Source organism: Cnephaeus nilssonii, assembly GCF_951640355.1.
Source record: "Cnephaeus nilssonii genome assembly, chromosome: 21".
NCBI classification, from domain to species: domain Eukaryota; kingdom Metazoa; phylum Chordata; class Mammalia; order Chiroptera; family Vespertilionidae; genus Cnephaeus; species Cnephaeus nilssonii.
Window position 1 is genome coordinate 18,955,270 of NC_137092.1, and position 25,679 is coordinate 18,980,948.

The following is a 25,679-nucleotide window of genomic DNA, read 5'->3' on the forward strand; positions in this document are numbered from 1 at the left end:
ACTTTCCAGAAAATCACCCAACTATTTGTTTCCTTTTAGCTGTATAGCTTACCTTTATCTGACTCAAATGCAAAAGAATGTTTTATTAGTTTCCTTTCCTTCCCTCTAGCTATAGACCTGACTCGCTGTTTCAAGGCACCGCTGGGTATTTCTCCAGGCGTGGAGAACTCCGCGTGTCTTCTGTAGGGAGAAGGGCTGCTTCAACTGCAAGTTCCTGGGCTCCCTTCTGCGCCAGCAGAAGCAGGCTGGCCTGGGAATTTGCATTTTAACAAGTTTTCCCACTGATTCCTCTACGTAATAAAGTTTAAAGGCCACTGCAATAGACCTCTCTCAAATTTAACATCTCTGTTTCCTTGGCCAGCAAATCTACATGTCCAAAACTTGTAGCAGCTTGTATTTGCTTGAGGTATGAATGTAAAGTTATAGGTACGAGGCTCACTTACCAAAACCATGAATGTAATTAGTGAGCTGAGCCTACTTGCTCTTGCTCGAAGGTCCATCTCAGTAAAACAATTCTTTCTTCCTGATTGCACATGAAATGCCTCATAAGTGGTTTCACAATGTTTCTGTTTAACTTGATGCCTTCTCTATGGGCACTGTGTTCAACGGTAGTGTTTGAAATTCTGGGGATTCAAAAAGGTCTGGAGGCATATCCTTGTCGGTTCTCTGTGGTCCCCTATGGTCCCAACAAAGATGCGTTTGACTATAGTTAGAAGCTTTGGATTTAAAATACCTCTGGCTGAGACCACACTGGAAGAATTTATTCATGTGCCTAATTACATCCTACCCATGTGATGGCGCCACAGCCCCATCTGGGAAAGTTGCTCTGGGGAAACATGAGTATACGGGGGAGCAATACGTTTGAATGAATGAACATGTTGAAGATGATCTCTATCACTGGTTCCATGCTTTCTAAGAAACCATATGCTTACTAACTTGGTTTATCAAGGGAAATTGGTATTATAAGCCCTAGCCAGTTTGACTCAGTGGATAGAACATCGGGCCCACAGACTAAAGCATCCTGGGTTCGATTCCTCCAGTCAAGGGCAGGTACCTCAGTTGCAGGCTCAATTCCTGGCCCTGGTGGGGGCACATGCAGGAGGCAACCACTCACATCGATATTTCTCTCTCTCTCTCCCCCTCCCTTCCACTCTCTCTAAAAACTCAGTGGAAAAATATCCTCGGGTAAGGATTAACAACAACAACAAAAACCTGTCCCTACAACCCCCAACAATAATCTGTTTACATTATTTCCCCCAATTAGTTAATGAAATATAGATATACGTTACCTAATGTCCTGGCTAAATGAATCATCATGTATGAATTTATTCCCATAGTCATTAATGATAGTACTTGTACATAAAATATAAACTAAAAAACAAACAAAACACACAAATAGTTAGAGCCAAAACATTAATAAGTTCTTCAAAGGGAAACATTGTTCAGTTAACCACCAACAAAATTCTGTCTTAATCCACATTTTTTAACCCTGCCTCTGATAAGTAAATTGAGGCCAAAGGTTCTTTTGTGAGCACTGCATGAGTACAATATACTAGGGCAGAAATCAGTTTTCAATCTGAAGGAGAAAACAAAGATTTCGTAGTTTCTGGGAGAGAGAAGAACCCTGGGAGGCAGCAGCCACGAAACCAGCACAGAAGGGGTGGGGGAGAGACCCCAGCAACAGCAGGCAGTGGGGACCACAGGCGGGACAGGGAAGTGTGCCTACCACCAGCATTTCCTGCAACTGGACCGGAGGCTCTGCAGGACGCAGGAGCTGTGCCAGGGTGTGGAGAGGGGCCATTCCGGAGCAGAAACACAACCACATTTGGAGTTCTTGGCTCTGCTATTTCCCCCCATGTACTTTGGGGCCAGTTAAGCACTCTGAGCCTCAGTGTCCTTCACTGAAAAATGGAGTTAATAGCAATATGTCCTTCAGGGAGCATTTCCCAAGCTTGACTGGTAACAACAGAGCGCCTGGCATGCTGGTTATAGACACCAACTCCCCTTCTTCCATGCAGACTCTATTCTGTAGGTCTGGGGAGAGGTGGGGGGGGCTGCAAAAGGGATTCTTAACATCAGACAGATTTGGGAAACACTGTGAAATGATAATCAAATGTGAGTTAACATGTCATTGACTTGCTCTGAGGCCAATTTTTTGCACAAAAGAAAACTGAAGGATTTCAGGTATTGGTTATTATACTTTTCCTTTGGATGGTGGAAGGGATCAAAGTCTTGGCAAAACCACAGGCTAGTTTGAACTCCAAATTAATTCCCAGACCGTTCCCGCAGATCTGCAGTGCGAACCTCAGTACTGTCACAAATGACGAGGTGCCCTTACGTGGTCAGCAGATGCACTAGGATCTTTGGATCTCCGCACAGATGCTGCCACCACCAGGTTGCCCATTGGCCAGCCCCTCGGGGACGGGCTTTGAGAGAGAGTGAAAAGGAAACCAAGTTTTGTTTGCCAATACACATAATGTGCTCTTCAGCCAAAAATTTTTTAAGAAATTAACTTTTAAAAATCAGCCATAAAGACATAAATGTAATTAGATTCTTAATTCAAACTTTTTAAAATCTTCCTTCTCCTAGTATATATTTAAGTAACATTTCAGGTTTTGCTCTAATGGCTATAGGGATTGGACTGCTCTAGACAGGGTATTTTTTTATGCTTTCTGACAGCTATTAAACAATAGCATTTATAGGCCCATTAACATTTATTGAGCTTTTACTAAACATCCTCAACTGGAAATGGAGGCTCCACGAGTTTAGGGAACTTGCCCCAGGTCACTCAGTCTGTGAATGGCGGGCCAGGATTCGATCCCGAGTCCATCTGTCTCCCATGCCCATAATCTGTATTTGACTGTTCGTCCCTTTCACATTGCCAACATCAGTCAAGCTTCCTCTGCAGGTTCCTTTCTACTTAAAATAATGCATTTTTTAAATCTCATTTTTAAGAGGGTCAACTGTGTTATTGGGTACAATGACAAGTGCTACAAAATGAATAAATATGCATAATCGTGAGACATGGTTTTCTTACCAATTCTGGTGACTCCGCTTTGTGTTCAGCCAGATTATAAATATCAGGAGCCAAGAGCAAGTTAAAAACACCTTTGATACCAGACCATGCTATCACAACTCCCCATCTCCAATTATATTCATAACTTGCACGCATCAGAATAGGGCTCACTAACACAATAGTAAACAATCTGGGGAGAGAAAACACATTTTTAAAAATATATATATTTTATTTTTTACAGAGAGGAAGGGAGAGGGATAGAGAGTTAGAAACATCGATGAGAGAGAAACATCGATCAGCTGCCTCCTGCACACGCCCTACTGGGGATGTGCCCGCAACCAAGGTACATGTCCTTGACCGGAATCAAACCTGGGACCCTTCAGTCCGCAAGTCGACGCTCTATCCACTGAGCCAAACCGGTTAGGGCTGCAAGGTAATTCTTCCCAGTCTTACTAAATAATCTTTCTCTAAAATCCCAGTGAGTCCAGACTAGATAGAACAACGTGTGCTATGTCCTGGTAACAGACACCGAGAGGCAGCATAGCAAAGGCTCTGGAGTAGGTCTACCTGGGCTCGAACTTAGGCTTCTTTCACTAACTACACAAACTTCAGCGTGTTGTTAACCACTCTGGGCCTCAGTTTCTCCTTCTGTAAAATGGAGATGATGGTGATGATAATTGTAGTTGCCTCAAAGGATTGTTATGAAGGATCAATTAAATGAGACAGACAGCATTCATAGCGCTTAGAATGATGTCTTGAATGTGGCCAGCGCTCAGTGCGTTAGCAATGATTATTATGTCTTGGCCTTAGTTTGACTCATTCTCTCTGAAATGTGCTTCTCAACAAGTCTCTTATGGAAAGCCCACCCATATACTGAGGCCCCCTTCCGATGACTCTCTCCATTAAAGGCTTTCTTCCAAGGTAGAACCGTTAAGTTCCCATGGTATCTCTGATACTCACTAACCATCGACCTTGGGCAAGGTACTTTGCCTTTCTTTAGCCAGTGTCTTCATCTATAAAATAGAGATAATAATTCCTATCTCCTAGTGTAAGGAAGACGAAATGAGATCACGGGTATGTAGCTGAGACAAACAGTGTGCAAAAAGCCATGTGTCTTTCCTCAACTCTCTGACCACTCTCAACTTGCACTTGAGCTCCTGTGGTGGAGAGAAAGGTGAGCTGTATCCACTACCTTCTGAGTGACAGTGACTATCTGAGTGGCATGAAGAAGCCACATTCCAAAAGAACATCCTGTAAAGTGAGTACCCTTGGCCAGGCCTATCCTGAATGGAAATAACGCTGTTTCAAAGACACTGTCATAAATTCTTATGGTAGACAGGACTACCACGAGTAGGCCATGGCAGTCTAGAAAAATCATGCTTGTTGGGGGTCAAGTTTAAATCCCAACTCTGCCTTTACAAGTTGGGTGACGCTAAGCAAGTTTTTAACCTCTCTGTGTCATCTGTAAAATGATGAAATAACACGTACCTCATTGGATTGTATTCAAATGAGTGTCCTAATGTACCTGGTAACTGCTTAATAAATGGCTTTATCATAGCTAGGATGATAATTGGTGATGGTGAAAGTCAACAAAAATGTTAGGAGCCATTAATCTGGTCCAGTGATGCTCAAACTTGAACAAGCATGTTGAAACAGTTTCCTGAATCTCATCTTCAGAAGTTCAACTCAATAAATTGGGATGGGCCCATCCATTTGCATTTCTTTCAAGCTCCTGGGTTATGTGGATGCTGCTGTTCTGCCCTGCCCCTTCTCATATTACAGGTGGAATCTTGACCAGTAAATAGACACCCACACCCCTCATGGCACAGCCAGCTCTGGCCAGGACCTTGACAACAATATAGGCTCCCTGACTGCACAGCCAGAGCTTTTTTGTGCCGGAACCCACTGCTTCCCAACTGTAATTATGAGCTTGGGAACCCAAGACCAGGAAGTGAACTTTAAAATATAATTCTTACCTTACAAAATTCACTGTTACATACAAGACCAACATGAAAGCTAGTGTGTGAAATTTAAAATAGTTGTTTTCTCCACATCCAATTAAAATGCCAAAGAACGTGTATATTAATTGTTGGAACACAGATGAAAACATTACTAAGAACCTAGGATGAATGGAAAGGAAATCATGTTTAAGTAATGTGGGTTTTTTTTAATAGTTTCCTTTTCACAAAGAAGCATGTATCATGTATCTGCCACGCTTGCCTTAGAAGAGGTCCTTGCCTCGCTCACTGTCACAATCAGCATTCCAAAGTATTCTGTGGGAACTAGAATACACCCAGTTCCATATTCCCCATGGCCCTCATCACACCAACGGCTGTGGGCCTCTCGGCAAAATAATAAAAGCAAGGCAGGAAAATAAGGATACCTACCCCCTACCCTGCACCCTCAGGTTAGTGATGTGGCAGTTTTGCTGAGATCAGCTGGCAGCATATCAACTGTGGGCCTGCCACAGCTACACCTGGGTCACCTTGACTTTGTGAAAGCTGACTGGACCCACCTCGATGCCCAGTGCATAACTTCTTCCTTTTCGATCTGCAAGGAGTCTCTCCTGTCTGCTCCTACTGAATTCCTAACATCCTGCACGGCTAACTCTACTTCTGTGTTCTTCACAAAACCATGCCAAGCACTGTCTCTGGAGGTGATCCTCCTCTGAATCCCTCCAGGCAGTGCCCATTACCTACACCATTTGTAAGCAGAGAAGAGCATTAAGGATCACCCAGATTGCTTCCCAAAAATTTACATGCGGGCCCCACCCACCTTCAAAGACTCTTACTGAGTAGACCAGAGCACAGAAGTTAGGGCCTGGGACTGGGCTGTGTCCCTGTGGTGACACGCCTGGGGTCAGGGCCAGGTCTGACCTCTACAGGCAGATCTCAAATCTCATCTCCTCTTGGACCCTCTGTTGGGACTTTCCCCTTCAGCTGACTGGGTGAGACCTATCTAAGTACCGAGGTTGCAGGCTTGATACCGGCCCTGGTTGGGGTGCATGCAGAAGGCAACCAATCACAATGTGTCTCTCTCAGCATTGATGTTTCTATCGCTCTCCCTCTTCCTTCCTCTCTGAAATAAAAAAATGTATATTTTTTAAAAGAACTAGAAAGGAAGGGTATGAGTGGGACTGCAAATCCCAATGCTTAATTTTCTGAAAATTTAGAAATGAAGGAATAACTGTGTAGAATACTTTTTAAAATGTCTCTACAGGACCTTAAAATATATATACCTTATATATAGTAGGATCCCAATAAACATCTAATTATTTTCACTTATTAGTTTCTTACATCAACACACCCACCACTTACCAATGAGTGTCTTCTGAGAGGGACTTATTTTCATAGCCCAAACCTAAGATACAACGTTCAGCTCATAGCAGACATTAAACGATGATTGGTTGAATAGGTAAAAGAATAAACAATTAAATAAAAAGAATAATTTATAATGATGCCGACAGACAGCACAACTGAACTCAGAAACTGTCCAAATTCAGACAAAAAGTATATGTTTTATGAATTAGTTATTCCCAAACTTCTGGACTTTAAAAGCCAATTTAAAAATGTTTGCCAACTAGAGCTATTAAAAAAGTACAATCTTTTATCACAGGACTTTCATAAAAGAACATTTTAAATACAAAAAAAAGTAGGAAGGCTATAATTTCAGAACAATGGATAGTCTTTACATTAAAGAAATAAATCTTGCCCATCTGGCATGGCTTAGTGGTTGAGCATCAACCTATGAATCAGGAGGTCACGGTTCGATTCTGGATCAGGGCACATGCCCGGGATGTGGGTTCAATCACCAGTTGGGGCACATAGGGGAGACAACCGATAGATGTTTCTCTCTCACATCAATGTTTCTCTCTCTCTCTCTCTCTTTCTCTCTCTCTCTCGCTCTCTCTTCATCTCTTTCTAAAAATCACGCGAACATATCCTCTGGTGAGGATTTTTTTTTTTTAATGAAAAAGCAGAAAAAAAAAGTTATGAAAAGGGAGTTTTACTAGTATCCAGGAAGTGCAGGACCACTTAAGCTCTAAATTTCTATGAGATGTATACCAAGCATACAATAGGAGACTTACTTAGTTATTATTAACTCCATCCTCGGTTTAAAGCTTAAGGAATCTAAATTCAGTCCTACAGTGATTAAGGCGACCATACCTGACAATTTTAAAAATTCCACTAGGGAGAAAAAAAAATGAATAAAATTAGTTGCATTCAGATCTGCACACTGAGGTACGTTATCTCGAGTAAAGGATTGGTGGGGAACGTAAGAGTACTAGTTCTTGGAAAGTTGCTTCAAGGGATTGGCCTAATCCTGTAGCTCAAGGGTCCGCAAATCCCTTCTGTAAAGGACCAGATGATAAGCAGTCTTGGCGGGTCACGTGGTCCCTGTTGAAACTACTCAACTCAGCTGTTGTAGTACATAAACTGCCACAGGGAACTTGTAAACGAGTGAGTGTCCAATAAATAATGACACAGGAACTTGAATTTCAAATAATATTTGCATGCCACAATATGTTTTTCTTTGGAGTTTTTTTAAACCATTGTAAAATGTAAAAACTATTCTTGACTCATGGGCTGTGCAAAAAGAGGAATATTTGGTCTACGAGCTGTAGTGCCCACCCCTGCTGTAGATGGTCGTTGAGGATATGGCTAATAGAAACGGAACAGCTTGCCCAGCACCTCAGGGGTGGCCTAGGGGTTGTGGTCCAAGTGACTACAGGTCCTGAAGCCTGCTGTTCTTTTGCATGATACAGACTCCCCTGTAACTGCCATTCCTTGGGCTCTGTAAACAGTTGTGTAAGTATAGTCTAGAGAAGAAAAGCAACTACGAAGGCCGTTTGAATACCATAAATGATAGCAGTTCTAGGCTGCAGAGCCTTCAACTGGAACCTTAGAGACATCAGACAGAAAGGAAGAAAAGGAAGCGCTTTGGAGCAGGGCAGAGCTGGTTGCTCTGGGAAGGTGACCGCCCCACTTTCTCCATCCTGCATCTGTAAGAGAACCGTACCCCATAGACCTGCCGTGAGAATTAAGTTAGCTAATGTGAAAAGTGCTCGGCGCACTTTTAAGAGAATGAATCAACGATCATCATTATTGTTATTATGCTATCTGTTTTTACAGTCTGGCTGTACTACTTAGTAAATCAACACCATTTACTAATTTGAACAGGATTTTATTTTTCCTTTGGTTTATCTCATCCCTTAAATCTGCTTTGGATTTCTTTTTACATACTTTTTAACGGAATTTAATATAAGTAACAACAGCAGTAAAACCAGTTGTGCTGGGAACTGTGATGATAGGGAAAAATGTCTCTCAAATTCTTATTTCCAATTTCCTATAATTAGTATTTCTAGATTTTGAAACTCAACATAGTCTTTTTCAGTAACAGTCACTGCTTAGAGACAACATCTGCAATGAGGGAACCCCTGAACAACTTTATCTTAAAACTGATGTCATCGTATTTAGTATAATCCCATTGCTATAGGAATATACATGGCATGAATGCCTACATTAATATGTGTATGTACATTTATTAAATATATTTTAAAGGCTGAGGTGCAGCACTCAGCTCTCAAACAGGCCAGAGCTATCTCCAACACACCAGCATGAGCGAGCCACATGGCACACATGATCGCATTCCTGCCTGCAATACGCCTATAAAGGTAGTGTGACTGTATCACTTTTATAGATGAGGGTATTAACTCAAGTTTAGAGAGGTTAAGAAAAATACCAAAGTCACGAGCTAATAAATCGTGAAGCTGGGATTCGAACGCCAATCTGCCTAACTCCAAAGCTCTTCACAGACTAGCATTTGTGTATTCAACCAACATGTGTTAAATTACTAATGGACATATGGCAAGCACGGGGCTTGGCTGGGGGAACATAGAAAAGAGAATGAATAAAGAGGAATGAGAGACAGCCTCCACCTCAACTCCTGGTCTAGTGGAAACACTGGATATATTAAATTAAAAACACTTTCTTCAGACATTTAAGGCATCCATAAAAGATTCACAGGGGAGGGAAAATATGAAGAAAGTTGAAGGAAATGACCCTTCAATTAATGTTTTCTCTAAGTTTTACTGACTGATTCAGGACAGTGAGCAACACCCAGGGGCACTTGTTCTGTGTAGAGGAAGTCATGTTTAGGTAACACAATACTAATTATCCTCTTAATACCGAGGCCTTTTGTGCATAGAATCTGTCCCACTGTGTGAAGTGTGTGAGGGCAGCCGAATTTGCCTGTGTCACCATAGTTGCTATGGCTCTCCGGGACTGGTGGCCTGAGTGAGGCCAGTATAAACTCTCCCACTCTCACAGGACTAGACTGACAGGTGATGGTGGGAGGCGTGCCCATGCAATTACTCCCCTCTCCTGCTTCCCTGTCAGACACGCACGTGCCTGATTCCTCCTCCTCCTTTCCTGCCCTCTCGCTTCAGGCGAGGGCTGCCGTTTCTACAGTCCCCTCGGTCTGGTGCTTGTTGAATTAAAGACTTGAGCATCTCCCCCATCTCCTCCTTTGAGAGGTGGGTTGCTGAGGGTCAGAGCAGGAATCACGCAGAGCTGATTCTACTGCAGGGCCTGCCGATGACTAGGTGTAAGGTCCAACGGTGGAGCTCAGAAAGAATAAGAGAGTCACTACACAGAGAATGTGGAGGGAAGGGACGTGGAGTTGAAATTAAGGGGATATTAAGAGAGACCAGGGAAGAGCTGGAGGTGGCAGGAAGATAAGATGACAAGATGCACAGAAGGGCCATAACAGAAGGGAAGCGGCTGGGTAAAGGCAACTGGATTCAAGGTCAAGGGAAAATAGAGAAGTTCACACTGAGGACAGCACTTTTTGTCTTTGGTTCTGCCTTACCAATGTAGAAAGTCATGTACACCATTGAAATGCAAAGAATGATGCTAGTCAGCGTGTTGCTAAATAGGTCGGTCAGTATGAATTGAATGATTCTTGCACTCCAATATCCAACTATTATGCTCCCCAAAATGTGAATGACAAAGTCCAGGAGTACATGGAACTCTAAAAAGAAATTGAGAAGAAAAAAAAATAGTTGAACTATAACTTTTGTTTCTTTTGTTGATGGTATTTGGGTCTACCCACTTTGGTTTGCTCATTTTTTGAGTGGAGGCCTTGATCTTCAGCAGATGGGAGTTTCCCATGAAAGGCTGACAAGAGAGACTCTTTGGAGATTTCCCTCACCCTCTGCAGCCTGAGGTTTGTTCATCCAAGGACAGCCCCCAGGAGCCGGTCTGGGAGAATTCTGTGAAAAGCCCGTGACAAGCTGGAAAGTGAATGTCCATCCAAAAGATACCTGACTATCCATCCAAATTCAAATATTTTACAAACTACGTCAGGGCCAAGCAAACCTTGTCCAGGATCCTCACCAACCTGCAGTCCCTTTGTGGCCCCTGCCCCCAGCCCGGGTGGCATTTGAGAACTAGAGAGGGAAATTTTCTAAAGTCCCAATAACTGGGGGCTGTAGTGACAATTAGTGAGCAGGTTTCAGGCAATGCCATGGGCAGTTCTACATAACAAAGATTGCCCCATCCTAAATACCTGTCAAGAAGCACTACAAACATCTCTGTAACCCCAACATTTCTTTCTCCTCCCAGCCTTCTCTCTTCCCACATTTCAGGAGGATGGATGCCTTTTGCTTCTTCATACTGTGATTGTTTTCCCTTTCTACTCTGCTGTTACCATATCTGGAAACATAGCGAGACCATGTGTTCCACAGCCCAGTGAACGTGAATCACACGAATCTGACTATTAGCACTTTAAGGACCTGACACTCCAGTACCGCCCTGAGCCATTCTGCTTTCACCAGCACCACGCCAGGTCTTCACATCCAGCTTCTGGGATCCAGGTTGATCCAGGAAAGAAGGAAATCTGAGCCAGTTGGGAAAATGTGTGTGTTTGTGTGTGGGTGTGCACCCACACACGTACATGTGCACATGCATATTGAGGGAGATGAAAGAATTTAACATTCTTTCCCCCTTAGTGTCCAAGAAAAGACCTAGATGGCCTGTAGTTATTTTCTTGTTGCCTGATATGCTGTTTTAATTGGTCCAAGAGTAAGTATAGAAAAAGAGGTAAAGCCCTAACTGGTTTGGCTCAGTGGATAGAGCGTCGGCCTGTGGACTCAAGGGTCCCAGGTTTGATTCTGGCCAAGGGCATGTACCTTGGTTGCAGGCACATCCCCAGTAGGGGGTGTGCAGGAGGCAGCTGATCGATGTTTCTAACTCTCTATCCCTCTCCCTTCCTCTCTATAAAAAAAATCAATAAAACATATTTAAAAAAAGAAAAAGAAAAAGAGGTAAAGACATCTCAAATGTGTTTTAATTTCAGTATGAACTGAAATGCACCCGGTAAGCACAATTTTAAGAAAATATACAGACAAAAAAAAAAAAATGTTCCTACCCCTAAACACGAACGTGTGAACTAAGTTGTTCCGAAGAATTCCAAAAAAAATGCTTGTGACGCCACAGATGATCATGGATTCTCCTCGGATGATATCAGTATACATTTTGGAAATGCCTGGAAAAGGAAATATGGTACATGAAAATGATGCTCTTGCACAGGAAACAAAAAGACAGAAGAGAAAGAATATGCTAGAAACAAAAGAAGGCAGCCATGCCTGGGATAGGTCTGTAAGACGGTCGCAGTCACCAGGTTTTAATTCCTCCACTGTGCCTTCTCTATCTCTAATGGCAAAGGGACACAGCCATGGCGCTCCTTGAAGTGTCCATGGACTCAAGCCAGGTTTGAGCTTCAGACTGAGACAAGACACTTCTAAACATGAATAATTAGACTCAAAAGAATCACGTCTTAGAAATAAGTATAAAATGCAACCCAGCTATTACACTCTTAGGCGTGCATCGAAGAGACTTGAAAGCATGTGTCCACACAAAAATCTGTACATGAATGTTCACAGCAGCATTACTCATAATAATAAAAAAGGTGAAACAACCCACAGTCCATCAGCTGATGAGTGGATAAACATCTGTGGTCTCTCCCTACAATGGAATATCATTCAGCCACCAAAAGGAATGAAGTTCTGACTGATACATGTTACAGTTATGGATGAACCTTACAAACATTACATTAAGGGAAAGAAGCCAGACACAAAAATCACACATTGTATGGTTTGATTTATATGAAATGGCCAGAATAGGCAAATTTGTCTTACTAGGGAAAAAGGTTCTTGGATCCAGAACCCATGTACCACCTGAGCATTTTTGACACAAAGAAAATACCAACTAAGAGCCAAATACCTTTGCTAGTTTTCTTTTCAAGAAATAGAAGGCCTTCTGTTCTACTCCTTTGCTGAAAACATTTCCTAATATGGAAGCTGCATTAACTAATTAGAGTATATAGTTTATTATAGCCACTTAGAGTAAAGAGACTACATAAAAGGGAGCAGGAAGAGAAGGAGGTGAGTAAAACAAGGGGGAAATACCAACGACTAAAAGAGAAGGACAGATGAAGGAAAGATAGAAAAAAGTTGTACTTAGAAAATAAAGAGAAAGAAAAGAGGACAGGACCAGATTCTTTGAGAATTTAGATTATTACCATCACAAGTGTCTTAAAACCTCCTATGTTTTCCCAACTGTAGGGATAAATGGGTGTAAAAATGGGAATATCACTTGCTAGAAAGCTTGGAGGCCTCCCACTCCAATCTTAAGGCAATATATTTCCACAAAATAGAACCAGTACCTGAAAATTGGTTAGGGACATATTTCTGAGTCCAAAACCAGAAACATAGCATCTAACCACTTCATGTTTGTATTGCTGAGTTAATAAAATGTGACAAAAGGAGGATATTTCAGCGTGAAATCATCTTTTACCAAATAAGATAAGATGGGATGCTTGTATTGAATAACATAGTTACCAGACTATACTCTTATCCCATTTCCTTTAAATCAACCACAACCACCTGCCCAAGGCTAGCTCATCCAAAATGGAGTTCCAACAAGAGGTAGTGAGGCCTTGAAAACGTTTCATTGGAGTAAAGCACAGTCTCTATAGCTTAGAATTCAGTGGAATGGAATAAGAATGCTAATTTTTATCACCTTCTTTTTGAAAAAAAAAAAATCCTTTGAGATTAGAATTGGTGTTATTTAACCCGGATCCTGAGTGGCCTTATTTGCATTGTGCCCTTCAAGTCAATCAAGGCCCCATCTCCAAGAATAGCAGCACAAACATCTACTCCGCTGGGTGCACAATTTGTCAAGAAAAATATAATCAGAAGCAGATAATTTGTCATCATATCTTCAAGATATCAGAGAGTAACACATCCGACATACCGATTGTTTTCAGTGTATTCACTGAGTGAATAGGATCTATGATGCCAAGGGTCATGCTGAAGAGCAGGCAGCATTGCAGATCCCACTCAGCCTTACTGAATTTTATAACCACGTATCCAACTATGACGAATGCCGTAGAGAAGCTAATGAATCCAGTTAATAAGACCTGTGGAACCAATTCATTACACAGTATTAGTTTCAACATCTAAAAATGGCATGACTTCATGTTCTTACATAAGAATCAGATCTTGGTTACATATTTTTTGTTGTTATTGTTAATTCTCACCAGATGATATTTTTTCCATTGATTTCTAGAGAGAGTGGAAGGGAGCAGGAGAGACAGAGAGAGAGAGAAAGAGAGACATTGACATGAGAGAGACATATCTACCAGCTACCTCCTGCACACACCCTGACCGGGGCCGGGGATCGAACCTGCAACCAGGGCACATGCCTTTGACTGGAATCAAACGCCCAGCCCCTCAGTCCACGGGCCAACACTCTAACCATTGAGCAAACTGGCTAGGGCTGGTTACATCCTATATAAGAAAAGTGCTAAGTGTCCGACTGATCAGTTGACCATTCAGTGGACTGCTCAACCAGTTGCTCTGACGTGCACTGACCATCAGGGGCAGATGCTCTGATGGGTAGGTTAGTTTGCTGCTGGGGTCCGGCCAATTGGGACTGGACAAGAGGGCCAGACACACCCTGGAGCCCTCCTGCAGTCCCTCCCCGGCTGGCCAGCCTTCATTAGTTGGGACAGGGCAAGACAGCCCCAATTGGTCCTGATCGCCAGCCAGGCCAAGGGATCCCATTCATTCACGAATTTGTGCACCAGGCCACTAGTATTTTATACAATTCCTCTGGAAGATTACTTCAAAAGGTATTCTAGTTTACCTCCCACAAAGAAACCATCCCTTCCAAACAAGTGAGATTCTATCTTATTGTTAAAAGACCGATTCCCCAAGATTTCTTGTTGTTCTTCCAGCTCAAGAGTTCTCAAGATCAAAATGATGATCTTAAAATAGAATGCAAACTTTTCCCGTGGCTTTGTAAAACATTTCCTGGTTTCCTCAGTGTCGCCATCTGCTGGGCTCCAGGTAGAAAGAGAAGGACAGCAAAGGGCAAAAGTACATGCCAGCTGACTGGGGCCCTGATTAAGGGCATTCTAAAGAAACCTTATTTAGCAAACTTCTGTATAGTACATTTCAATGGCCAGACTTTTCTAAGGCTACCACATATATCAGAGATGTTAGATAACGTGGTATTTTACAGTGGGCCCACTACCATACTGCTGGTGTACCCCCCACATCCTGCGTGGTTCAGAGTTCAGGTTCAGGGTTTGGGCTCTGGAGGAGGCCACACGCAAATGAAAGAGACTAGACAAGAAAATACTAACTTGGGAACTGGGGGCCAGGCGGAAGCCCAAGAGAGGACTCTGCTTTGCTCCTGCCTTTCGATCCCTTTTATTCAGGTTTGGGATCCACCCATAGCCCTTAGGCAGGCAATTTCCAGTAACAGGCAAACTATCTTATCCTAAGGATTTACATAAGACTAAAAGGTGGAAGTTGCTTCAGCTACCTTTGTCTCAACCAGACAGTGGGTGTATGGCTCTGACCCTTGCCAAGCCTCAAGGTTGACCAGCCTTTCGGACTTCCTTGTCCACACCTCTCTGCTAGTGAAGGCAATGGGCAGCTTCCAACACCAGACCAAACAAACAATAGTAAGTTCCTGTTAGTGAGGGGAAAGGGATAATGCATATCAAATAGGCAATCGGCAATGGCTGCCTCAGAGATAGAAGTAGAATGGAAATAGAAGAGACAAAAAATATATAAAGAAAAGTGAATCAACTTGATTGAGAAGAGAAGAAAGCGTGAGAAAAAGCAAAGGGAAAGCATGCTAACTACAGAGTCCAAAACTATATGGGAGAAATAAAGCCAAATCTGTTTCCTTTGATTTTTAAAATTTTATCCTTAATTCAAAAACAGTAAAATTCATTCTTTTGGGAGTACTGTTACATGAGTTTTGACAAATGCATACAGTCATTTAGCCATGACCTCAGTTAAAAACAAAGCAGAGCCCTGGCCAGGTGGCACAATTGGTTGGAGCATCGTCCTGTGCACCTTGAAAAGGTGGCGGGTTCAGTTCCTGGTCAAGGCACATACCTAGGTTGCAGGTTTGGTCCCCAGTCGAAGCATGTGCAAGAGGCAACCGATTAATGTTTCTCTCTCTCTCCCTCTTCCTCTCTCTACAATCAATTTTTAAAAATCTTTTTAAAAATAAACCAGATCCACGTCCTATGCTGCTTTGTAGTCAATTTCTTCCCTCATTCCCAGTCCCTGGAAACCAATGATCTGTTCTCCACACCTATAGTTTTTTTATTTATTGTTATTTTTATTTTTTAAAAAAATATATATTTTTTATTGATTTTTTACAGAGAGGAAGGGAGAGGGATAGAGTGTTAGAAACATCGATGAGAGAGAAACATCAATCAGCTGCCTCTTGCACACCCCCCACTGGGGATGTGCCCACAACCAAGGTACATGCCCTTGACCAGAATCGAACCTGGGACCCTTCAGTCCACAGGCTGACGCTCTATCCACTGAGCCAAACCAGTTTCGGCCTCCACACTTACAGTTTTGCCGTTACTAGAAGGAAGGCGTATGAATGGAATTGTACAACATGTGGCCTTTGAGTCTGGGTTTCTTTCTCTAGCATTTGAAATTTTTCCATGTTGTTCCTGTCAGTTGTTGTTGTTTGTTGTTGCTGAGTGATATTCTATTACCATACCAAACTTCATAAGTAAGAAAACAATCTACTGAAAAAATTCAGGCCCTGTACTCAACAATTAGAGAATATACATTTTTGGAAAACAAACACAGAACATTTGGAAAACTGATCACGTACTAGGCCGCAAAGCAAATCTCCACAAATCACAAGAGTTGATATACAAAGCACATTCTCTGGTTGTACTGTGGGGAAAGAAATAATAATAAAAAGCCATATTTGGAAATTTTTAAGTAATTTCAAAATGATTAACAGGTTAAGGAAAAAGTATAATAAAACTTAGGTAGGATTTGTATGATAATAAAAACACTAATAATCAAATCATGTAGGATTACACTAAAAGAGTAGTTACAGGAAAATTTAAAACCTTAAATGTACAAAGTACAAAAAATAAGTAAGCTAAAAATCAAACAACTAATATCTAACTCAAGATGTTAGGGGAGGGGATCAAAACCAAACCAAAGAAAATAAAATGTTCTTTGAAAGGAAAACTAAATTAGTCTGGCAAGTATGGTTAAGAAAAAAGAGAAGGCACAAAAAAAAACCACCAAAAACAATCTTAGCAACAAAAGCTGTATCTACAGATACAGTTGAGATTAAGTCAGCTGTGAAATTAGAATCCAGGTTCTGCCATTTATCAGCCTGGTTTGTGACCTCTGAACCGCAGTCTGTTTATACGTCAAAGAGAGATGGTATTTCCTCAATCACAGTGGTCACTCGGCAAATAGTCATCCCTTCTCCCTCCCCTTAACTCTCTCTGATTACTGATTCTGCAGAATGAGGAAGGCACGACAACTGAAAGTGTGGGATTTGTGACTTAGTACCTTTCTTTACAGACAATCATATTCTCTGTCAACATGAATAAGAATTAACCATAATTTTATTTTATTTTTATTTTTTAAAATATATTTTTATTGATTTCAGAGAGGAAGGGAGAGGGGGAGAGAGATAAAAACATCAATTATGAGAGAGAATCACTGATTGGCTGCCTCCTACACGCCCCACATGGGATGGAGTCCACAACCCGGGCATGTGACTTGACGGGGAATTGAACCGTGACCTCCTGGTTCATAGGTCAACGCTCAACCACTGAGCCACGCTGGCTGGGCAACCATAATTTCTTTTATTTTTTTTTATTTTTATTTTTATTTTTTTTTTGGGGGGGGGGTTTATTTCTTTATTGATGAAGGTATCACATATTTGTCCTCATCCCCCCATTCCCATCCCACACCCCTCCCCACACATGCCCCCACCCCCCTGTTGTCCTTAACCGCTGGTTAGGCTCATATGCCTGCACGCAAGTCCTTTGGTTGGTCTCCCCCTTTACCCCCACCCTTCCCTACCCTCCCCCTGAGGCCCGACAGTCTGATCCATGCCTCCTTGTTTCTGGGTCTGTTCTTGTTCATCAGTCTATGTTGTTCATTATTTCCCCTAGATGAGTGAGATCATGTGCTATTAGAAATACACTTATAAGAACCGAAAATGAGACAAGCAATAATGGTTATGGTGACAGGCAAATGAATCAGTGTGTAGTGAGTTTTTTTTTCTGGGCCAACAGTTCTTTAGAGACCCAATTTCAATGTCCAACAGTTCCTTATGTGTACAACCATAATTTCTTTTAAAAATGTGTTCTTACCTGCCAAAGCACATTCTTGAGGATATAAAAGTCCACATCCAAGGCAGCCATAAATATAATTAAAGGTGAAACATAACAATAAAGTGAAAAACTTGGAGTTCTTAGAAGAGTATAGATAATTTGGTGCACCTAAATCAACAAAAGCAAACAAATTAGTTTGCTGCCATTTTGAAGTATTAGAAATTGGGTTGAAGGTCTGTCAATCAACATTTTAGAATAATCCAATTTGCAATTTCTGAGGGATTATCTGCAAGGCCAGTCCTGGGGGCCCAAGGGAGATTTCTTGATCTAACTGTCCCGTTGAGTTATATGTGTTAGCCTATTCAGCAGAGAATTGTGTGGGCTTGGGCTGCATGCATATTGCTTGTGTAAGCAAACAGTGTTTTCAAAAGTGAAACCCCTACCATTGGAGATCTCTGAGATGATTTTAGGTGGTTTACAGATAAGTATTTTTTATTAGATATTTATTCTAATTTGCATTAAGAGGGGGGAAAAACCCTTGCACAGACATTTGCTTAGGATTTAAAAATCTTTTAGTGTATTTATATTATATACGATGTGTGTTATATACACTGAATGGCCAGATTATTATGATCTCTGAACGCATAATAATCTGGCCACTCAGTGTATAGCCTATATAATAAAAGGCTAATATGCAAACTGTCCCCTCAACCAGGAGTTCGACCAGCTGCCTGCCTGCCGGCCAATCACCCATGTCCCCTCCCCCTGGCCAGGCTGGCTGGTACATACATCACTCCACCCATGCACGAATTCATGCACCGGGCCTCTAAAAAAAAATACACACACACACACAACACACACACACACACACACACACACACACACACTGAGTGGCCAAATTATTATGTGTTCAGAGATCATAATAATCTGGCCACTCAGTGTATATTTCTATTTTACTATGAAGCTGCTTTTTATAACCAGCGTCTCCACAGGTGTTGAAGACAACAGCCCGGAAGAAGCCAATCTATGTCCAGGGGCAGGAAACCAGGGCAGGGCTCCAAAGGAAGACAATGAAAAACGCAAGAATGCAATCACATTGTCCACACTTACAAATCGGTGCTTTTTCTTAAGCATCTCTAATTTATGTCTCCTTTACCGAATGGTTTTTCATTTTCAAAAACGTTACTACCAGATGATTGTTTTTCAGCAGCTTGTTCACATAAAAAAAAAAATTCCATATGTTCAGGATGAGTGGGAGTGGACCTTGTTTTGTGTCCTTGTTCTTTTATTTACTCTCTAGCTTTTGGTACATACATCACCTGAATAAAACTGTAGGCCAGGTGTCCTATCACAAATCCTGCTAGAGAGAGAACTGCCAAGACAATGACTTCAGAATTCTTTATAAAGGACTTCAGAAATCCTAAAGAAATAAATGTATGTGTTATTTAGACATCATGTATAGTTTCAAAATGGTTTCATAACCCCTCGCTCTAGTTATTTAAGTTTAAAGTTACTCTGAGTGTCATATAATTATGAATAAATAAGTTAACAGGGGGGGAAAAAACTTCCTCTGAATGTCATTTCTTTCTTTCTTTCTTTCTTTCTTTCTTTCTTTCTTTCTTTCTTTCTTTCTTTCTTTCTTTCCTTCTTTCCTTCTTTCTTTTCTTTCTTTTCTTTCTTTCTTTTTGATATATTTTATTGATTTTTTACAGAGAGGAAGGGAGAGAGACAGAGTTAGAAACATCGATGAGAGAGAAACATCGATCAGCTGCCTCCTGCACGCCCCTTACTGGGGATGTGCCCTCAACCAATGTACGTGCCCTTGACCGGAATCGAACTTGGGACCCTTCAGTCCAAAGGCAGATGCTCTATCCATTGAGCCAAACTGGTTTCGGCTGAATGTCATTTCATTACAAATGCTGCCTCTTAAATATAAGATACACATAATGAGGTATCTCTTACAGGTGAATTTGGAAAATACTGAAGTGCCAAAAACCTCCCGTTTGCCCACCCAGTGTCACTTACCTATGGATCTACTGATGAGAAATTATGGAAAGTCAAACTCCATAGCTACACAGTACACTATATATTAATAATTACTCATCCTGAGCTAAAGCCGCATAGATGCTATAATTTTCCTAAAAGCCAGAAGTACTTTTAAACTGAGTTCTAACCACAGTGAAAACTGCCTTCACCGGGTAAGTAACAAAAGATACTTGTTAACTCTGTCTATGTGCATTTTCGTGCCTTGAAACTTTGCTCTAAGGTTCACTGCCTCCAGAAGTAATATATAGACTATAATCCCATTAATGTGTGCCCCAGGCAACATTCATTGGCATCACAGATCCTGCATTTATTGACATCCAACTGCAGGTCTAGCCAAATCAGTAAATATGTATTGGCTACTTCTTATTTGTGAGACCAGACAAAGGTATGTTCCTCGAACTATTTCTGCAATGCCCTTTACTGCTGGAGCACTTATCTCTTTTGGATTCATCAAAGATCTAGAACTAATGAAGTTCATGGTCACCAGACCTCCTGGTAGCAACAGGGAACCGGGTCATTAGTGAGTATCTTAAAGACCTAATACAATGAGTAAAATGGAAGTTTTTTAGGTGTGTTTGCTTCATTGTTTGCTTCTTTATAGTCTTCCTAGTTCCAGAAAAGATTTTTTAAACTTCTTTATTGGTTAAAGTATTACATGAATCTCCTTTTTCCCCCCATTGACCTCTCCCCTGCCACCCCCTCCCCCAAGCACAAGCCCTCACCCCCCCCCCACCCCCTATTGTCTGGGTTTTGCTTATATGCATGCATACAAGTCCTTTGGTTGATCTCTTACCCCCTCAAACCTCCTCTCCCATCCCCCCCGCCTTCCCTCATGGGTTGTACAGTCTGTTCAATGCTTCTATGTCTCTGGTTCTATTTTTGTTCCATCAGTTTATGTTGTCCATTACATTCCACAAATGAGTGAGATCATGTGATATTTATCTTTCTCCGACTGGCTTATTTCACTTAGCATAATGCTCTCTTAGTTCCATCCATCCAGAAAGGATTTTAAAGTGGCTGGCATTTTCCCCAAATAAACATTTTTAAAGGGAACTGGACACTTCTCTACTCACTAGCATTGAATGGTGGAGCCAAGCACCTGCGTTTTTGAATGCTGTTTTATGTGCATGAATATCGTTCACCATACATGCTGAACTCCTCATCGCTGTTTCAGAGGCCCTTCCTCGGGAGGCCTCTCCTAATTCCTCAGCAGGGGTTGGGATGGGTGGTTCATCTTCCCACTCCATCTATGCAAACTGTGAACTGAATGTCTAGGTTCTATTTGCCCCAATTTCCCTCCCCTCATCCCAACTATTTTGGTCAGGTGTAGGCAGGCAGTGTAAGGCCTCCTGCATAGAGATGGCCGGCCATGCCTTTTATTACACTAACCACACGGCATCATAATGATCTGCTTGCCCACTGCCCCCAGGAGAGAGCTCCTGAAGGTTAAGGGCTGTCTTATTCTCCTATGCCTACCCCACTACTGTGCTCAGCCAATGTCACTGACTAAAGAAACACAGTGTAGATGCTACTTATAATTAAAGGGAGCTAGAGGGACAGCATTCACTCACATCTTATGAGTGCATGCGACCCTTCTTTTGATGTAGTTGTGCTTGCTTTCTGCACTGACAAAGGCTGAAAGGGCAGAGGAAAGATGAGATTTAAAAGCCACCATGTAGCCCTAGCTGGCTTGGCTTGGTGGATAGAGCGTCGGCCTGTGAACTGAAAGGTCCCAGGTTTGATTCTAGTCAGGGGCACATGCCCAGGTTGCAGACTCGATCCCCAGTAGGGGGCCTCCAGGAGGCAGCAGATCAATGATTCTCTCTTATCATTGATGTTTCTCTCTCTCTCCCTCTCCCTTCCTCTCTGAAATCAATAAAGAGATATGTTTAAAAAAATAAAAAATAAAAGCCGTTACCTACCTCCCAGAACAGTAATGAAACATACAAGCATTGTAAAATACCCATGCACGAAAGTGTAGTCAGCCGACCTTCCACAGAGCAAATCTGCCGTGTTACCACTTCTTGTCCCCCAGAAGGTAGTATTCATTTTTGCCACTGCGTTTTCAGTCCTTCCTTGAGAAATTCATAGGTGAGTTATTACTGATACTTGCACGACTACAGACCAACCTGTGGTAATATGCAAAAAGGAGGAAGTGAGACTCGCCAGGAGCCCACGCACACACATCCTTTCTTTCCACCAAGGATTGGACCTCACTCAGATCCCAGCTCATTGCTCACCACGGGGCACTCGCTCAGACCTCCTGTTGCAGTTTGTGCTCCGGGACTTTGTGCAGGAAACAGACAGCAGTATTAGTGCTTCTCAGATGCTACATGCCCCTCGGGGAGGGCTTGTGTGGATTTCTGCACTTCCCACTGTTTGATATGGTAATTGTTTGCCTTTCCCTCTGGACAGCGAGTTTCACAAGGGCTTGGGCTGGATATTAATTTTTCTGAAGGCTGTGGACAGCGCATGGCACACAATAGGCTCTCCCTGAACATGTGATGAACTGAGCTCTGAGAAATCATTCTGGAATTCCCTTCTCCTCCTGCAGCCCCATGGCCCCCTTTCCTCTCCAGGACCCTCCCAAACCAAAATGGCAAACGGGAAACAAGGTCAAAGTTGAGTTACACCAGTTAGGTGGGGATGGTGAGGTCTATGAATAGCCCGAAAAAAAAAAAAAGAAAAAACTAAAGTATGTGGTATCTGTGAGTGAATTAGAAAAGGTCCCCTCTCCTGACCACAGGGCACATGGCTTGGCATGTGAACAACAGCCTGGGTTTCAGCCTCCACACCCCCGTGTGCTGGTTCCCTTGTGTGGGCACATAGCCTGTATGGCGGTCCTGAGAAGGACTCAATCTCTTTTATTTTTCCTTGTGGCTGGTCTTAACCTGAAAATTCCTAGAGGTTCCTGAAGAAGTATCCCCAATAATGTTTAGAGCTGTTTATAGTTTTTTTGTTACAGCAGCCCAAGCAGACTAAGACACCACCTCCTCTTTTCCATCTTGTCTCCAGCTTGACTTCTCCAAAGTCAATCCTGTCTTATAATTTTACATGTCAATTATACCTCAACTACTGGAAGCAAGAGAGTCAATCCTTACCCCTGGTAGAGCACAGTGATGCCAGTTGGAAGCAGAGGGTGGGCCAGAAATGATAGTTAAAATGTTACGTCTTCAAATCACTTCACCTGTCTTTAGGTCCTTGGCATCTTCACATCCTGTGTCTCCAGCATCACTCTCAAATCAAGTTCTCCAAAACTACCAAGACCAGTGGTATCTTCTTCCAAGGCTCAGCGGTTCTGAACTGAAATCCAGATGAAGGCTGTCAAAAACCACCAAGAACAATGCTCACTCAGCTCTGCGTCTGTTTGCCAGGGTCAGTACTGCCAACTGTTATCACCCTGAAAGCCATTTCCATGCCCAATTCCTATTGGTTTCTTGCCAACTCACTTTCATTCTGATTGGCTACATACACCATCCCCACCCCCAATCCAGAAGCAGCTAAGTGATCCAATTCCAGGGAAGCTTGTATTGCTTACTGCTCAAGCTGTGTCTGTACCAACAACTGTCTTAACTGATTTTCCTTGCCTGACATAATAGCTGACCTGGTCATTGACCATGTAGACAGAACCTCCTCCTAAATTTTTAAAAATTTATACACTGTTTTTCTTTCTTCAACCCAAACTCTTTTCAACACTGCCTTGTCTCCCCTCTGACTTTTTCATTCATCCTTTTCTATTTTTCTATCACTCCTTCTTTTCAACGGGAGTTTCTCACTCCGATTTTCCTCATTGACTCCTATTTTTCATCGGCTTTTGGTCCTTAATTTGAAGAAACAATCTCACCTGCTTTCATCGGAGAAGAAATGCACCCCACGTTCTGTGATGCCTTACTTATAATTTTTGCCTCAACTCTAATCACGAAAAACAAATTCAGTATAAATTTAATCCAATGAACATTAATCAATTTGTAGTTTGCTTTCAAGGAAGTTACTTTGTCATAATGAAATCCTACTCTCTCATTCCTGTGTCACACCTAATCAAACCCTCCCGTGTTCACATGCTTAAGCAGTCACGTGGCATCCAAGGTGAATGTCCCAGACGAAACTAGATATGCTGTCCTGATGCTGGGTGTGTGCAGCTTGTCTGCTGGAGGGATGGGAGTGGGACGGGGCACTGGCACAGCACAGTATGGAGAGTGGGATTCAGGGCTCATTTTTATAAAGGTGACCAAGCTCTATTGATAAATGAAGACCAGTGAGTTCTATGAATCAGGTAGCACCCAACGAGAATTCATTCAACTCTTATTTACTATCTTATTGGCTCTTTAGGTACGAAGAGAAACAGGACCAAGCCCCTACCCACAAAAAGCGCACGATTCACAAGGGGAGACAAACATGTGAAAGGTTACATAGAACACAGGATGACGCTATTAGCATTATGGTTGCCCCCAAAGCACTCGGGATTCCTTCTTCCTAACGTTAGGGATACAGAAGGTCATGGGTGGAGGGTTACAGAGTGCTCTACCAGGGGTAAGGATTGACTTTCTTGCTTCCAGTAGTTGAGGTATAATTGACATGTAAAATTATAAGACAGGATTGACTTTGGAGAAGTCAAGCTGGAGGCAAGATGGAAAAGAGGAGGTGGTGTCTTAGTCTGCTTGGGCTGCTGTAACCAAAAAACTATAAACCAGGTAACTTATAAGCAAAAAAAAAACATTTCTTTCTTTCTGTTCTGGAGGCTGGGAAGTCCAAGATCGTGGTGCCACCAGATCCGGTGTCGGGCGAGAGCCTGCTTCCCAGATGGCCATAACCTCACACGGTACCGGGGCGACCTAATCCCATTCGTGAGGGCTCTGCCCGCATGACCTCACCACCTCCCAAAGGCCCCCCCTCCTAACCTATCGTATTGGCATTACATTTCAACATATGAATGTGGGGGAAACACAAACACAGCAGCTGGTGAAAGAGGGGAAAAGTTTGTAAGAATGTACAGCAAGCATGTCAAACTCGCGGCCCACGGGTCTCATGCAGCCCACCGCGAATATTTTTGCAGCCCAGCCAATATAACAGTATGTAAGAAATGTTTCAATAAAAATGTTGTAACTTAATCTTTACAATATCCTGTTATACATAACTAGAGGCCTGATGCACGAAATTCGGGCAAGAATAGGCCTTCCTTCCCCCAACTGCCGGCAGCGGCTTCCCTCCAGCACCTGGGACCCGGGCTTCCCTGGCAGCACTGGCTTCATCCTTCTGGAAGGTCATCTGGAAGGACATCCGGGAGGACATCCAGTCTAATTAGCATATTATGCTTTTATTATTATAGATTATTAATAACTACAATGTTCGCTAATGACTGATTACTATAATCGTGTTGCATTCATTTCCCTTATGCGCCTCTCCACTAATACCAGCAGCGAATATTTTAGCAGCCGGTTGGCACGTCATTAGTTTTGGACTGACTTGTTTGGTGTGCGCAACAGGAAATGTTTCGATTTCGGAGAACAAGAAAAATAGGTTTATTTGCGTTACGCTTATTAATTGTGCAGTTATTCAGTGTCTGATAAGTTAATGTTCAAGAAAAAAATATTAATTTTTATTAAAATGTTCTATTTTATGTTAACAATTACTCATTTATTTCAGCCCTTTGTATTCAGCATGTCTCTATTGAAATAAACCTACATTTCTTTTTTTTTAAAGCTTTTTCTTTTTAAAAAAAATATATTTCTTTATTGATTTCAGAGAGGAAGGGAGAAGGAGAGAGCGATAGAAACATCAATGATGAGAGAGAATCATTGATCAGCTGCCTCCTGCATGCTCCCTACTGGGGATCGAGCCCGCAACCCAGGCACGTGCCCTTGGCCGGAATTGAAACTGGGACCCTTCAGTCCGCAGGCTGACACTTTATCCACTGAGACAA

The 25,679-nt window shown here is 42.3% G+C and overlaps 1 protein-coding gene across 1 annotated transcript in view; it reads right to left on the reverse strand.

Annotated features, from left to right (window-relative positions):
- Positions 1–25,036, reverse strand: part of SLC9C2 (solute carrier family 9 member C2 (putative)) — a gene marked incomplete at its 5' end in the record, with an annotated part of 50,954 nt that extends 25,918 nt beyond the window's left edge. Inside the window, 10 exons of the mRNA XM_079762049.1 lie at positions 1,290–1,371; positions 3,038–3,206; positions 4,993–5,136; positions 7,104–7,203; positions 9,887–10,048; positions 11,447–11,563; positions 13,333–13,498; positions 17,753–17,881; positions 19,033–19,133; positions 24,973–25,036. Coding sequence (XP_079618175.1) covers positions 1,290–1,371; positions 3,038–3,206; positions 4,993–5,136; positions 7,104–7,203; positions 9,887–10,048; positions 11,447–11,563; positions 13,333–13,498; positions 17,753–17,881; positions 19,033–19,133; positions 24,973–25,036 — 1,234 coding nt within the window. The remainder of the gene's footprint in view (positions 1–1,289; positions 1,372–3,037; positions 3,207–4,992; positions 5,137–7,103; positions 7,204–9,886; positions 10,049–11,446; positions 11,564–13,332; positions 13,499–17,752; positions 17,882–19,032; positions 19,134–24,972) is intronic.
- Positions 25,037–25,679: the final 643 nt, after the last annotated feature.